The sequence below is a fragment of the Gracilinanus agilis genome, chromosome 2 (assembly GCF_016433145.1).
Source record: "Gracilinanus agilis isolate LMUSP501 chromosome 2, AgileGrace, whole genome shotgun sequence".
Taxonomy (NCBI): Eukaryota; Metazoa; Chordata; class Mammalia; order Didelphimorphia; family Didelphidae; genus Gracilinanus; species Gracilinanus agilis.
The window spans coordinates 110,100,955-110,117,873 of record NC_058131.1 but is presented as its reverse complement, the minus strand read 5'-3'; the positions used below and the strand labels follow the sequence as shown (position 1 = coordinate 110,117,873).

Genomic DNA, 16,919 nt, shown 5'->3' with positions numbered 1-16,919 from the left:
TGTTTAAGCAAATTGACAAAATGTTTAATGTCCGAAACACTGAGTTCAAAGAGTGGTTAAAAGTTAAATGTAGAGAAAAATATTGTTTGTAATTACCATTTGAATTCATGAAAGAAATGTAAAATCCTTTCTATACTTTTGCTTCAGTGAAGTGCAGCACAAAGTTATATACTAATGGCATTCAAAGCAGATCTAGTTTAATCAAATTACAACTAGCACTTCATTTGATTTGATGACTACAGCTAGAAGGAGATTACAAAAAATTATTTCATGCTAGAGTTGTATGAAAAGAATTTTTAAGATATAGCTTAAAAGACATACATAAAGCTATGTGTACATATATGCAATATATGTAGTTTCATCATTACCATTCTGTATGAAGTAGTAACAGCCCAAAGTATGTGCTTTTAGAAGAATCATTCCTTTCTTTAAATGTGTCAATGTATATTCAGTTTAAAAAAAAATCTGGAACAAGCAGGTACTAAGGGTGGGGAGAAGACTGACATTTTCCGACCATAAAACAATTTAAGTTAAAAGAAAATCTTAAAAAATTGTGACTGCTCCATTTTAAGGGATAGAAATTAACCTCCATTAGTAGATTACTATTTTACTAATCTAACCTTCATCTTCCTCCTTCCAGAGTTCATTGTTGAATATTCATAGTCAGTTTTTGGTGGCATTAGAATCACTGAAGTCATTCTGGGATGTCATGGATGAGATTGATCAAAAGACTTGGATTCTTGAGCCAGAAAAACCCACAAGGAGTGCAACAATGAGAAGAATTGCAATAGGTAAGCAGAAAACAATAAAAGATCAAGCTTTAAAAAAAAGTAATTGTTTTGTTAACAAAAAAAAACAAAAAGGTATCTATTTAGTTGTTAGGTAACTTCTTTGTATACAGTTAATGTGCTCTGCTTGAATATTAAAAAGGGGAATTAAGTACAAATTATTTTAAACAATTTTTTATATTCTAGAATTATTTTGGCTTTTACTATTAGATATGGAAGTACAAATACAATGAGAGAAAGTTAAACATAGAATTTTACGTATGTCCCCTATACTATAGTGTTGTGTTATTCCTGTTGGCTCCCAGAGGAGCATAGGGCCACAACCATCTCACGCCAACGGACTCTGTTCTGGGCAACTTCCCCCAGCTGGGCCCATGTCATTCCGATGTCCTTTGTTTCGTTTTCGGCAGATCTTCGCCAGGTCTGTTTTGGCCTTCCGACTTTCCTCCTCTCTGGTGGATTCCAGCTCAGTGCTTGTCTGGTCTTTTCATTTCGTTTGCTACTTGAGCAAGTTTCCCGCTTTCGTATAAGGTTCTTACGTTCCATGTTGCTATTTTGGCTTTTGCCTTGGTCATCAGAAGATTTATCAACGAACTGGCTTCTCAAAGGCTTTTGCCAGCACGCGTCATGGACTCTGCTGGAGAGCAATCTTCCAGACTAGGCGATCGTTGGTTTTGTTGGTTTAATGAGGTTGCAGTTTCTGTAGCAAGTGAGATTTTTTACGGGGTGAGGTTGCTAGCCTCGCGCCCAACCCTCCTCCTTTTTCAGTCGGGCTTGGGACCGTCCTTGGCGGAGTTATAGAGATATAGAGAATTCTCTGGAGATACAAAAGCTTAAGTTACAAGCCAGAATGTGTTAGAGCCAGAACCCAGGCCTTCTTGACTCAGAGGCAGGGCCCTTATAGGCAACTCTTGAGACTAAATTGTAAAACAATTACAGTTCAGTTTTGGTAAAAGGAGTTTCCTCCCTGGGAATTCCCCAAACCAATGAAACCATGGCTATTGTATAGAATAGCAGGGAAGGTGGTACAGAATTATGTAGAACCTTGGAGCTTGAAGGCGCCTTTATATTTACATGATCACTTAGAAATAAACTTTTTATCATTAATGTTGAAATCCTCAAGTGCTTAATAAATGATTATTTAGTTGATTAAAACATGGAAACTTAGATTTATAGTAAAGTTCAATTAGTAGGTAAATATAATTCACTTTGGAAAGGCTTTACTGTATAATTCTTTTATGAAGATCCCCTACTGCACCTAAAATGATTTAAATCAAATCAAATAAGAAATAATGAAAATTATAAATTTGTGATATGCATCTCTAGTATAAAGCCAAGCATACCCAAATATTCCCGCTCTTGCTACTTCCTGCCAAATGCTCTTGTTATTTCTTTGCTCTGTCTGCTCATAGCTTTGCTGTCTAGTGCTCAGTCCTTGTTCATCTAGAGTTGTGACATGCAGAACAAGAAATGCATTAGTTCTGTAGTTGGCTGAGGGATAGCTGTGTAAGTAGAAGACCATCTTCTTGCAGAAGGGTTGAGAGGGGGAATTTCTTCAGCCTTGTTTTTTCTCATGATAATGAAATAAGGCTGCTCAGTGGATTGAGAGCCAGGCCTGGAAAGGGGAGGTGCTGGGTTCAAATGTGGCCTCACCTACTTCCTAGCTGACTGAGTGTGGGCCAGACACTTAACCTCAATTGTCTTGTCCTTACTGTTCTTCTGCCTTGGAACTGATGCTCAATATTAATTTTAAGAGAATAATAAGGGTTTTTAAAAAAGGAGCAGGGCAAGAAAGCAATCACTGATTGATAACTAAGCAAGTTTCTGATACATGTTCCAGATTTGTGCATGGTACCATGTGTCCCAGAGTATTATCTCTATCCTATTCCCCATCTCCCATCTCTTCGAGGACAAGTCGTACAAAGATAGGTGATGCAATTTGTTTTTTAGCGATAACGGTTGAGACCAATAAAAGTGTGCTTTCAGCTTAGGTCTGATTTTATGAAATATTGAATATACATTTGTTCCACCATTTTATTTCAGAGAAGTTAATTTTGGTTTTGATGAGTAACATGGTAAAAACTTAATAAATGCTTGTTGACTTGAAAATATTTTGGACTACGGTTCACATAAGGCAATTGTATCTTTCTCTTTCTAGTGATGATTCACAACACAATGGGAATGATTTTGAGCTGTGAATCATTTCCAAAGTACCCAAGGATTAGTTTCTACCCAGAGAGAGAGGATTATTTACCAAACAGCTAAATATTCTACTATGCTTGGGGAGAAAGCGTTATTTATGGCCATCTATACGTTATGTTTCTTGATTTACAACTTTAAAAAGCTTTAAGGATTCTAAATATGAAATTATAAACCAAATTAAGATATATTGGGACAATCGTCAAATATTAATAATGAAAGGATTTTCTTTAGAGGTGTTCAATAAGAAGACATCCTTACATTTCTTCTCATTCCCCTCACTTTTATTTCTACTTCTTCAGTGATTCAAAGGGTGGATATGGATTGGTTTTTCGCCCATGTTCTCCATAATTTATTAGATTAATAGCTCCTTAGTTTTTTTAGGAAACTTTAAGCTTCATTTTTAAAAAAAATTGAGTTCCAACTTCCCTTCCTCCAGTCTCTCTTTTGCCCATGGAGAAGGCAAGTGATATGATATTAATTTTGCAAATATATCCCTTTTACATTTTTTCCTCTAACTCCTTCCATGCTTGAGGCATTGATCTGTCTTTCCTTGTGACACACCCAGTTATGATTCACTGCCACCCTTCTTCCAAGGGCCAAATATTTAGCCAGCTAGCTGAAAACTTAGCCTTGGCTCCTGCCAACTAGAACTGATTTTGAAGCAAGTTAAAGAACTGGGGCTCCCTCTTAAAGTAAAACAATTACTATATTTTGGATTAATCAGTTCACAAAAGACTCTTTTATTTAGAATCTGAAATAAATAAATTTTTAATCTAGATTTTTTTTAAGTATTTATTTGGAATGTTTTTTTTCCCCTTTAAATCAAAAGCCCTTGTTATTTTTCTCTATTGGTACTGATGACTTCCTTTGATTATATTTTTAAGAATAAATTATTTTTTAGTAGTCTCAACCAGAAACATCTTCATAAGTTGTAAAACTGTCATATTTCTATGTTTATATAAGATGAAAACAAAATTGACCTTGAACAGAGTAAACGACTTACAGTTCATTCCAGACCATTTTTACCTTAAAGATGTTTTTGAACTACAATTTAGTAATGGCTAGAAGACAGTAGTTAATATAGATGTTGTCTTTGGGAAACTTGAATTATAGAGCACTTTTTTGTTGTTTTTTCTGTATAGACAATTTTTGTTTAAATGGACTTCACTTCTATGAATGGAATCTTCCCTCTTGAGTGAATCACTTTTAAAAGGGATTGCCTCAGGTCTATGACAGTACAGTCAGTGTTTTTACAAACTAGTCACAAAGCTTGGTCATAAACTGAACACTATAAGGACTTTTAAATGTGCAGATGGTGGTGATGGTCACCATTTTCTTGATTTCAATTCCTTTGACATATGACCCCTGTTGTCTTATAAAAGAGAAAACTTCTTTAAAGGGGCACTAAAAACTCAGTGCTATTGTTTCTTAACTTTCTCATTGTGAGTTGATTTGTAGTAGCTCTATAGATCTTGAAGACTTTGTCTTCATTAAAATAAGGCATTTTATTTTGCAAACATCATCTTTAGAAGAGTAATATTAATAGGCTTGTTACTTTTACTAGACTCTTATGAGCACTGTTCAATAAATTAGAATTTCACTTTGACTAATTTTAATCTTCTAAACTATTTAAGAAACTGCTAAGCAAATTCTGACCTCCCTCCCTTTCACTCTCTCTCTCCCTCCTCTCCCTTTCCTCCTACCATGGCTACAATTATTTTATATTAATTATTTCCATGAACTTTGATTAGTATCTCCCCTTTACATTGTAGGAAATAATGTTTCGATAAATATCGATGTAGACCCCAGGCATCCCACAATGCTTCCTGAATGTTTCTTTCTTGGTGCTGATCATGGTATGACAGTTTTTCATATTTTAATTGCTAAAGATAGATTCAGTCATCTAGCTTTTGTCTGTTATTATTAAAATGTTTTTGCTTTTCTTTCAAATAGAATTACATGGTTAACTGTATTAATTTTAAAGTAACAAATATTATACATTTCTCCCTTATTTTCCTTGTGTACATATCAGCAATTGGAATTATACTTTATAGTGACAATTTTCACTTAAAATAATCGTTTTGGACTTTTTAACCATTGAGTTTAAAATTAAGTACTATTGAAATGTATAAACTACCAAAATAAATAAAAGGAAGAAAAATTAAAATGTTTAATTTTTTTTTCCTTTAAGTGGTTAAACCCCTAGGAATTAAGCTGAGCAAGAATATACATATGTGGTAAGTTTGGGACAAAACAATTTTGGTTCTTTTTTTGTATTCAATGTCTAATGTTCCAAATGTGTTAAAAAAATTTAGTGAATTGAAACTTATTGGTTAAAATATTTTTACTTTTTACTTTTAGGGATCCAGAAAATAGCCTGTTGGAAAATTTGAAAAATGTTTTAGAAATAGAATTTCCAGTCTGTACTATCCTGGAAAAATCTGTAAGTTATTCAGAAATATTACACCTAAATAGGGTGGCCTGATTAAAGTCAAATGATCTCATATCTAATAGAAAGAAAAGAAACTGGAAAGAGAAGTAATTGGCAGAATATTTTAACAAAGATTTCTGAACTGCAAGCAACAGTTGCATCAAAGAACTTGTTAACCTTTGATTGGTGGTTATAAATGTACTTTTTTTCTTGCTCCCCATAGTAGTAAAGTGATTAATGACAGACATCATTATTATTAAAAGTGGGGGGGAAAGGTTCATAGTAACTAATGAGATGTTGGGTTTTCCTATATTCTCATATGGATGACTGAAATAAAGTTCTAATTAGCTTAGTAGAATTGCTTATGAAAATAGTGAAACAGCATTTTCCTAGATATTACTATATTATACAAATAATCTTAAAGTTGATTTTTGGACAAAGTTGTTATACTTGTAATCTAACACTATGATTTCTTTAAAAAGTTATATAATTGTCAAAATTTTAGAGCTACTAACTTCAAGCTCCTGCTTTGATACAGTTCAATAACATAATAGGTATCATATTTTAATATATTATAGGAAAATAATCAGAGAGCCCAAACTTCATGCAATCAGGGAAAGAACCCTTTAGAGCATGTTTATTATTCCAGTTTATTATGAATAAGGAAACATTCCCTTATATTGATGGGTAATACAATTAGTTATAATATCATCTTTAAACAATGCTAATTTATTTTTTAAATTACTAAGCAATATCTTAAACTGCCCCATATCATTCTTCTATTTCAAGCAATGAAGTTTTGAGATTATATTACAATTTCCTTTTGAAGGATTTCACAATGGATTGTGGAATTTGTTATGCTTATCGTCTGGAAGGTGCCATCCCAGATCAAGTGTGTGATAATCCCCAGTGTGGCCAGCCCTTCCATCAGACCTGCTTATATGAGGTAAAATGGACTAATGGCTTACTTTAAGGTACATGGATAATACAGGGAACTGAATTGGGAGTGATCCCAGGTAAAAAATCCTTTTAGGAAACCCTTACTAGACTCTATTTTCCACCCAAAATGTCAGCCTTTATTTTTTAAGCCCTCAAGAAGGCTGTCACTGGGTCCACTTGCTCTCTGCTCACCAGCTCCTTAAACCCTATGGAACCCCCTCGGCTCAGTTATCCATGATCCTCTATTTCTCCATCTCTGCACCCTACATCTGCATTGCACTCCCTCCTCACCTACACTTTTTAGAGCATTGTTTCCTTCGAATGCATCTTTTGTTGTGTATAGAGATATATAGGAATATACCCATTTTGTTTCTCCCAATTGAATGGTAGGTCCTTGAGAAAAAAAGACTTTCCCTTTGTCTATGTATTTCTGCCACTTAGCACAGTCCCTGGCACATAGCAGCTACTTCAAAATGCTTGTTGATTGATTGAGAAAGTAGATAATTAAAGAAGACATTTTCTTCCAGAGGAGTAGTCCGTGGTGCATTGAAGACTTGCTTCATTAGCCCAGCCTAGGATTGTGAAGAACTCATTAGGAAAGACATATCAGTCCTCACTATGTGCAAGTCACTTACTTTTGGCCTTGGTTCATTTCAGTTCAAAAGACATGAAGTGCTTATTCCATGCTGGGTTCTCTGCTATATACAGTGGATTTGGAGATTAAAAACAAAACGGTTCTTGCCCCCAAGGAGCTTAAATTCTGCCAAAGGAATCTAGGCACACAGAAAAAGCATTGCCAGGTAATTTAAGGAGAGAAAAATATGGGAGAATCAGAAGACTCCCATAGATAGTAAAATCCAAGCTTGGACTTTAAAAGAAATCTGGGGATTAAGAAAGGCATGCCTTCAGGCAATGGGGTTCAGATGCAGAAAGGCAGGAGCCATGGAGAAGGTTCATCAAGTTTGGGAATAGCTAATACTAAAGAAATATTTTTGTTTTTCACCATACTGAGATTTCAGCGTTTCTGTAATCCCAGCACTATCATTGTTTTTAAACCAATTTGCTAAGTACCACATGGGACAAAAAAATGATTCCAAAACTTGTCATTCCCTCACCGAACCTTGTATAGAATGTCACTGTGAATCTCCACATCCAGCCCTTGAAAGTTCACTATTTAAAATGTGATCCTGGTATATTTGATTTCTAAAGTAAATTATAATTGAAAAGGTTCATGAGAAAATAGAACATCTCAGTACTTTAAGGAGAAGAAAAATGATTTTGCGTTATTTCTCTCTCTCTCTCTCTCTCTCTCTCTCTCTCTCTCTCTCTCTCTCTCTCTCTTTTTCTCTCTATCTATCTATCTCTATTTCTATCTATCTTATCTATCTATCTATCTATCTCTCTGCAGTGGTTGAGAGGTCTGCTAACCAGCAGGCAGAGTTTTAACATCATCTTTGGTGAATGCCCATACTGTAGTAAGGTAAGTATAAATATCCTGAACTGTAACTAACTGAATAATACATAATATATTGGCATTTAAAGAAAATTGTAACCATTTAGAAATATTGACTCTTCCATAAAATTAATTACTTTCATCATTAAAGTTTTGGATTTACATTTTGGTATCTTAGAAATTCTCATAATTTTAAAATATCATTATAGCTTTAATTGATAAAACTGAGGCCTGTGGTAACTTTAGTCATGGAGTCAAGACTGAATTTGAGTCCTGATTGAGACATTTTATGAATGTGAAACTGACAATCAGTTAGTTAATATGAGACTCAGGTTCCTCATATATAAAATGGGGTATCATTTTGCCACAGTTGATGTGAAGAAAGTGCTTTGTAACCCATACAGCATTCTGTAAATGTGAGTTGTTTTTTCAAAATATAACATGACACCATTTCTATGATTCAGAGGTTTTATTTTTCCAAGTTCTTACGTACTTAAAAAGTATTCTCCCTCTTCCAAGCCAATTACATTGAAAATGTCTGGAAGGAAACCCTGAAATAAGAACTTGAAACATTTCTTCGGTAAAGAAGAAGAAATTAAGAAAATAACCAGAAGGAATTTAAGCTGCTATCTTCAGAGAAAATACAAAGAAAGAACGACTAAAATCAAAAGAAAAAATATGGTTAAACCATAGTGGAAAACATCTGCCTTAGTCTCTTCACTGAGTGTAAGCTGGGAAATAGTGGACCAAAACCCTGTTGTTTCATATTTTTTGAAGTTCGTAACCTTGGCATTGAGGTGAGTAGGAACATCATAAGAATAAGAAGATGAGTGTTTCCTCGATATGCCCAGGCTGGGAAAATCTTGATGTTGTCCACAAAATGAGCTTGAAAAATCCTCATAGCTGGTTTTCCTGGGGAGTTCTTTTACCCCTGATAAAAATTCTTGATGGTGCTGATATTTGTTTCTTCTCACTGTGCTTTCCTATGTAAGAGTAAATACATATTTAATTAACATATTTATACTAATACTAAACAAATGATTGTGCAGCAAATTCTTATCTTCGTATATTTAAAATTTTTTTTCTTCAAACCTTCTGAATAAAAATACTGGCTACAGAGAATTTACATGGGGAAAAAATGTTCTGTGATTTTTTTACATCCTATTTTTTTGTTATTGTTAAGCTTTTTAACACAAGAGATCTGCTTAAATATTACATGCAGCTTTTTGTGAATATGCATGTCAAATTACTAGATGCCATTCCGTACAGTTTAACTTTCATGGATTTACACAAAAACTTCTGGAGTTTTGACCATAAATGTTTTTTTTCTTTTTAATTTTATTTTTAAGACATTATCATTAAGACATTAAGTTATCAGTGGGATGTTTTGGGTCGTTATTAAAAAAGCATAGCTGCACATTTTCCAACTACTGGAGTTATAGTCTACCCAGCATATACTGACCACTGAGCATGCACTATTTTCCTAATATATTTTCAAGGCAAAGACCAGTTTAGTTTCAGTTCTGAGAGGCTCTTCATCAGGTTAGTTAATAGCAGTTCTCCAAAAATTGTTAGTTCTATTCTAAGAACATAACTAATTTGTCATAAAGTGGTCATGATTTATGTGATAATAGGATCACAGTCACACTGATAAATTAATGGATTCTTAAAATATTTTCAGTCTTTTTGGATAAAGGTAATAGGTGAGGGAAAAGTCACTCTGACAAGCTAAAAATCTTTGCTCCTCCCCTAAGTGAGAAAAATACCACTAATCAGGAAGCATATGATTATAGCTACATTTGGTCTACATATTACCTTCACCTACATTTAAAATAAATTTTGCATTAAGTAAGACCATATCAACATAATAAAGAAACTGCCATTTTGACTCGCTTCATTTTTTTAAAATAAATCTCATTGCTATCTTTTGCTTCTTACATTTAATATTTTTCAAAGCAGATAATATCTAATAATAATAATTGCTAGCATTTTTACAGTGCTTTACCTATGTTATCTCACTGGCCAATAAGGATGGGTGTATTTTTTCAAAATAATCTCTTTTTGTACTTAATGTAGGTATGTATCTATAATGAGTAGTATAAAATATACATTAATTATCCTTACAATCACAATGTGAAATTGGATAGAAACTGTTGCATTTAAAACCAACTTCCTTTTGACAATGAACCTAAAAGCCAGTTTTCTTCTTCAGTTTTCTGCCCTGGACTACTGACCATCATGCAACTTAGAAATAAAAGTATTTTTTTTAAAACATGTAAAACATTAGCACCTAATGCTTCAGTCTCTTCCACTGTTCACTGTTACCTTCTCAAGTATGCAGTACTACCCTTAATAGCTTTATTCATGAGCAGGATGATACTTGCAAAAAAAATTCACTTTAATATTAATAATAAACATAATAGCATTTACATTGTACCTACTGTGGACACTGGGCAACTGGGCTAATTGCTGTTCAAATAATCTCTCATTTGTTCCTCCCAACAACCCTTTGTACAGATGAGGAAACTGATTCAGAGGTGTATATGTCTTGCCCGGTGCTGGTCACATACTTAATAAGTGTCTGAAGTCAGATCTGAACTTAGGCCTTCCTTACTCCAGGCCCAATATTCTATCCCCCATTTCTACTCGGTTCTGGTATTACTGTATCGATTGTAAGTAGCAAGAGAGGATCCTGGAATCTCCTAGGTCGGCTGGCAGCTCTAACCAAAACGCCAGAGACAAAATGAATTCTTTAGGAATGCTAGAGTGATATCTAAAAGGCACCAAAGTTAAGCCATTCATGATCCCAGGATGGTTAGAAAAACACATATTTTAAAGCAATTTCTGTGAACCCCAGGGACATTTTCTGCCATATGGGTTAAAGGCAAAAGCAGTGAAAGCAGTCATTTTGGCAAGCTGAAAACCACGTTGGAGGGGCTGCAGCGGCTGGAGAGAGCAACAGCTAAAAAACATCAGACGCCTCCACACTTGAGGAAGGCTTTCCCCACATACACAAGCACAGGCATGGCTCAACACATGTTGCCATCTACCGAGAACAGCTAAAGGTGAATTACCAGTGTGACACCCTCCAAGTCGTTCAGTGCAGACACCCACCTAGGTGAAAAAGTCCAAAAAGACATTGTTTTAATTTTGCCTTTTCTGGAACAGAAGTGTTAGTAATAGCTGTCTGCTCTATGCCTGATGAGGCATCTGCCAAAGGCTGAGAAGCCAACAGCCAGGCTAGAGGTCTGGGAGTTGTGTGTCCGTTCAGGCCCGCTGACAAGCAAGGGCACAACCTAGTTGCATGTGATCACAAGGGTCAGCTCTCTAGACACTGATTCCAGGGTACAAGCTGCACTGGGGCGCTTCTAATGGTTCATCATCAGAACTTAAAAAGACAGAGTGTGCTTTATTATGTTCTTGTGATAATGAAAGAAATGGGCACCAAGAACTATATATGCCCAATCCAATCTTGCTGCTAGGATAACCAGTGTCAGTTGCTCTGATGAGATCAGCTGGACATCTTACTGGCTCTTATTTAACAAAATCATGCATCCTTGGCTCTTGGGAGAAAAGAAAATGTCTATTCCTAAAGGGTATATTCTTTATAGCTATATATACATATATGCATATATATGTACATAAATATGATCAAATTAAAGAAGCAAAAACAAAACACGCTCTTACCTGAGCTGTTTCACTGTTAGTCAATCCAGCCAGTTTCTCCTCTTTTTGTGCTTGTCTCTGGATAACATGAGACCCAGCAATTCTCTCATCTTTTAACTTCTTTTGTACTTGGTTGATTTGTTCTGTGATAGGCTTCTGTGCATTAACCTGTTGATACAAAGCATATAACAAGGCACAATGGAAAAAATTCACCCCCTATAAGAAAAATGTATTTAAGTCCAGAACCCTGAAAATAATTCTAAGCTTGGTAAAAAAACAAAACGAAACAAAACAAAAAAAAAAAAAAATCAAATGCACAGTAAGAAAAAAATATTTTATCAGGCAAGATCCTGTCTGTTCCTCATCAATAAGACCAATTAAAATTAGTGCTTCTGTATGCTCTCTTCAGAAATCATATCTAAAGATAACTTGTCTACTGGAAAAAAAAGGCATTTTTATAGAAAACTGTTTGTCATATTTTAAAGCTGAACATGAATTCATTATTAACCTTTGCTGGGAGTGAATCCAGTTAAAGTCTTTGAAATTTAAATTCTAATTAATTAACTATATCTTAGTTTTCTACCTTTGCTGTGAGCCTAATTAATGTGAAAGTCTAAAATGAGATGATCACTACTCACTTTCACATAGGTGATTTGACCTTTTAGCAATATAAATAATAGTTTATATTATCTGATCTCAGGTACCAGGGGTTATGCTCTACAAGTTGTGTGACTAATACAAGAGTGTTTCTGTTTCATCCTACAGAGAATATTCCCATTGGCTACATTTTGGGGGTGCTTGATACTCAACATCTTTTAAGAAGGCATTTGAGTGGAGGTGGTGCCCCATGAAACACTACGGGCACAGAATGAAAAGAATGGTAGAAGCATTGGTGTGAGGCAGAGCAACAGCTTTAGACATCTAACAGCTGAAAGTGCATGGATTAAATAAGGGGCAAGAGATGAGAATATCACAAAGGGGAAATAATGGAGTCTCTGGTGCCAAAACAGAGAATGAACTACAATGGCTAGGCAAGCAAAGCTTCAATTTGTAGTCATAATTTAGCCTCTTTTGCCAAGTGCTTGGTGTTCGCCCCTTCCTCCCCTTTAAAATATGCTGGCATATTGTGTATAGGTCTAAGCTGTCACAACAACATCTTGTATCTTTTTTTTTTTTTTTTTTTTTTTTTTTTTTTTTTTTTTTTCAGCAGAACCCAGCTTATCACAGGGATGGCATCCCCAAGCCTTCCACTTCTTGCAGTTTGGAAATGCATTTCTTAATTAGTTGGAGGCTATTTATCAATACCACTCCAGCCTTTCATACAATTAAAAAAACAAGATGTGCCACTATCAAGAAAACTAATCTTACCCCAAAGTTACTGCTAAATATACATAATGTCATCAGCTCAAAACCCAAGGTTTTCATCACTGCTGCCAAGTCTGGCTCTCCTTCTGACCTAAGGCATTGAAAGGTGAGGTTACATAGTTGTCTTGTTAAAGAGCACAACCTAGAAAAACCTGTGCTCCAACAATGGGATTTGGGGCACAAAACAGTAAAGGAAGTAACCTTGATAGAGAGTTCCTTCAAAACCCCAGACTTTTGGGAAGGGGGTAGGAAAGGAATATGATGAAAGGATCCCTTAAAGTTGAAACTGAAGACAGTAAAAGTTAATTTTCCCTGAAAGTTATAGGTCTAAACAATAAATTCCTACTCAAAAATCCCTACATGAAATTTCTGTATGATTCAGAAAGATAAGGAATCCCAAGTGTTTTGTAAACCATTAAACATCATAGCGATGTCAACAGTTATATATTCAAATACAGCCCAAATAATTTTCCATTTCCCAGTAAAAATCTTGTCTGAGAAACCAACTACCAAAAATAAGAAGAGGGTTTGACAGAGTTATCAATACTGCAAACAATCTTAAAACTATTGGAGAAATATAGACCAAAAAGATGAGTTTATAATGAGGCAGTTCTTCCCCCTTTGTTCATCAAATTAATATTTTATTTGTCATTTATGTTGCAAGATACTCTATTTTCTAGTCCTTTAGTTCACAAAGTATATGTTATAAAAGCATTCTTTTGGGGGAGGGGGACAGCTGGGTATCTCAGTGGATAGTCAGGTCTAGAGATAGAAAGTCCTAGGTTTAAATGTGGCCTCAGATACCTCCTAGCTATGTGTCCCTGGGTAAGTCACTTAAACCCCATTGCTGAGCCCTTACCGCTCTTTTGCCTTGGAAAAAATACTCAGTATTGGTTCTAAGAATCTAAGCGAGAGGGTGAAGGGGTTAAAAAACACAGCACTTTAGAGAAGGAAGTAGAAGAGGTATTTTCCCCTCCCTTTCCTGACTCTTGCCCTATCATCTCAGATGGTGGCTGCCATATTGAAGGGGTCCTTACAAGTCCCATTTATGTTTCTAAGAAGCAGCTGCACAGTCCTTTCTTCAGGAAGGAGGGGATGGGAAGGGGGCTGAGACCGCCCTTCTTGGGAGGAATGTTCTCCCAGACTGGGCTGAAATCTGTGCCTCTGCCTGTGGCCCCGAGCCAGTCGAGGTGCTGGAAGGGCACAAAGGGGAATAACGCAGCTGGTCTTAAGAGTCTAAAGAGACTCGGGAGACCCTGGCCCCAAGGAACCTTCCAGGAGGAGGAAGTCTCACTCCTCAGGCAGGGTGACCAGAGAGTGTCCCCAGAACGAGCTGTGTAAACCCAACTGAAGGAACTCTGGAACTTCTGATGGGGCTGCCACAGCTCTTCAAACAGGCGCGTCTGAAAGTTCCCGGCCTGGTCCCAGAGGGCAGAGCTGAGGCCACTGAGGTGAAGTTAAAGCGCTGCAGATTTGAGCTGTGCGCTGGGGCTGTGCCTGATAGCGAAAGCTGGGCCCAGGGGAAATGCACAGAAGGGACCAGGGCTGGCCGCTCGTCGCTCCATCCTGTGCCAGCCAGCTACTGCCTCACTAAAGGATGGATGCCTTCCTGCAAGTTGGTGTATTTTTTATATATTAGAAAACAGTTTAGCCTCTTTAAAACACGGAACAATTTCTCAAATTCAGTACAATCTTCACACTTCTTGCTCAGTCCATCTGCAGGGCCTTTCCGGAATATATGATAAGACTAAAGAAATGGACTGCCTCCCTAACTGCACAGCATCATCTGAGCAATACATTATTTTCTGCTTATTTTTTTTCCCTGTGTCAACTGTGAGTCTGATTGGAAGGGCTGTGGACCTGATAATAAAACTAGCAATTCAGTCGTGCTTTATGATTAGCAAAATGCTTTACAAATATTTTATCTTCTCAATAGCTCTGGGAGGTAGGTGTTAATATCATTTCACAGGGAGCAGAGCTCAGGTGGACAGAGGTTAAGTGACTGGCCCAGGGTCACACAGCTAGTGAGTGCCTGAGGCCGGATTTGACTTCAGGTCCAGGACTCCATCCACTGCACCACCTGGCTGCCTCAGTCTGCACCATGTCATTCACTGCATATGGAATCCCTCTTTCATTTAGACACTTGAGTAGACATCCCACATGACAACAGGAAGTACATTTGTTGAGCAAAGACTTCCTTGTTTGTGCTTCACTTGATATGGACAGTCAGAAGATCACCAAACACTTCTTTCTTTGAATCAAGCAAGAAAACTGGCATGACTTTAATATAGGCATCAGACATACCCTGTTGGAGGGAGGACAGCCATGAAGGCTCCATTTTATACAAAACCCTTATGGGTTTTGGTAATTAAAAAGCCAAATACTGTGGGGTCTTGCATTGTCCTCATTCTTAGGTCAATTTTGTGCTTGTGGTCTGCTGTTGAAAAGCAAGCCTGTCTGCCCTCTTCTCATTCTCTGATCAAAGGTAAGCTCGTTTGGGTGGCTTTCCTCAAATATTGGAGACTATTTGAAGTTTCCAGCCATGTTAATAATTCTGGATAACTGAAAGCACACTTCTTCACTTCTCCCTTTAAAGAACTGGCTCCATGTTGTTTTTTGTTTTTGTTGATTGTTTTCTCTCAAATATTCCTTTTATGAGCTAGTCTCTAATAGCTAATTAAATACATTAAAATTTTTAAGAAGCACTCGCTCCTCTATACACACACACACACACACACACACACACACACACACACACACACACACACACACACACACACACACTTAGAGGAAAGCTTTTTCTAGCAGACTGATCCACAGTGCTTTCTGTCTATTTTTTTCTGACTGAGTCATTTCAACATCTTTTCTATTCCATCTAGTTATTCCAGAGGCAAAAAGTATCCCCCAAGCCAGGAACCTAAAAATTTGAAATCTGCTCAGTGTGGAAAACAAAAATGACAATATATATAAGCTCAAGGGACAATAATCCTAAATTTCCTAAATTTTTTAGATTTTTATTAAATAAGCTCCTGTCATTGGAAGCCTTTTAGATTCAGTTTACCTCATTATCTTTTGATGTCATATTTTTTAGATGGAGATTTTCTAATTTATTTTCTGGAATAGTTTGAAAATAAAAATCCTTTTACTTTACTGTATAGAAGGCCTGCCTTTGAGTCATGAAGATCTGGATTCTAGTTCTGCATCTGACCTATAATATACAGGGCACTTATGGTTTGTAAATATTATGTATATATCCTCATTTGAAGTTCTTAATTAGAGCTGGATACTACCATATTGTTTTCTTCATTTTAGAGATATGAAAACAGGTTCAGAAATAAAAAAATAATATATGCATTGTTATATTGCCAGTGTCAGAGGCAGGATTTGAACCTAGGTCTTCCTGACTCAAAACCTGGTGGCACTTTCTCTACTAGACCACGTGACCTCCTCTCTCCAGTGGTAAGGCACATTTTTCTCAATGCCAGAGACAGCTCTCTAAGCCCATTTAGAGAAGAGTTGTGAGCTGTATCAAAGGAGAGAGAGAGAGGAGACTCAAATAACAAATCTTCATGAAAAATAAAAACCTTTAAAATATTAAAAAGAATGCTCAGCTGCTTGATGAATTTGCTACTGGTTGTATACCTATTACATATTAACTTTACTTAACCTAAATTACTTACGTGAGCATATATATGACATTTTATACTCTAAATCTTTGATATAAAATTTTGTTTAAGAAAAACCCTTAAAGAATAAATACTCTAATAAAAATAAAATACTGATTCACCCAGTAGTTATAAACATCTATATGATAGGTATTTTTTTTTATCCAGGCTAACATGACAGCTATCTTCTCAATGTTCTTATGAGTCAATGTTTTGTTTTTACCTCTCGTAATTACTAAATGCCCTAAACTGAAAGAACAAAGAGGTGAAATATTATTTCGGGTTGAGGCACCTAACGATAAAGAATTTTATACTCTATTCTTTTCCTATAAAAGTAGTTTCATAAAATATAAAAAAAGCCTTTGGACTTTCTTGATAAAAATAAAGATTATGGTGGTATAAGCTGAATT

At 35.9% G+C, this 16,919-nt stretch overlaps 2 protein-coding genes across 2 annotated transcripts in view; one reads left to right on the top strand and one right to left on the bottom strand.

The window, feature by feature from the left end:
• FANCL (FA complementation group L) overlaps positions 1 to 8,368 on the top strand; it is a 74,488-nt gene extending 66,120 nt beyond the window's left edge. Inside the window, exons 8-14 of the mRNA XM_044663361.1 lie at positions 641 to 791; positions 4,763 to 4,846; positions 5,182 to 5,227; positions 5,352 to 5,433; positions 6,251 to 6,367; positions 7,769 to 7,840; positions 8,333 to 8,368. Of these exons, the coding sequence (XP_044519296.1) occupies positions 641 to 791; positions 4,763 to 4,846; positions 5,182 to 5,227; positions 5,352 to 5,433; positions 6,251 to 6,367; positions 7,769 to 7,840; positions 8,333 to 8,368 (588 nt within the window). The remainder of the gene's footprint in view (positions 1 to 640; positions 792 to 4,762; positions 4,847 to 5,181; positions 5,228 to 5,351; positions 5,434 to 6,250; positions 6,368 to 7,768; positions 7,841 to 8,332) is intronic.
• Positions 8,268 to 16,919, bottom strand: part of VRK2 (VRK serine/threonine kinase 2) — a 93,008-nt gene continuing 84,356 nt past the window's right edge. Inside the window, exons 12-13 of the mRNA XM_044663360.1 lie at positions 11,501 to 11,647; positions 8,268 to 8,796 (exon numbers count right to left, since the gene is read on the bottom strand). Coding sequence (XP_044519295.1) covers positions 8,446 to 8,796; positions 11,501 to 11,647 — 498 coding nt within the window. The 3' untranslated portion in view covers positions 8,268 to 8,445. The remainder of the gene's footprint in view (positions 8,797 to 11,500; positions 11,648 to 16,919) is intronic.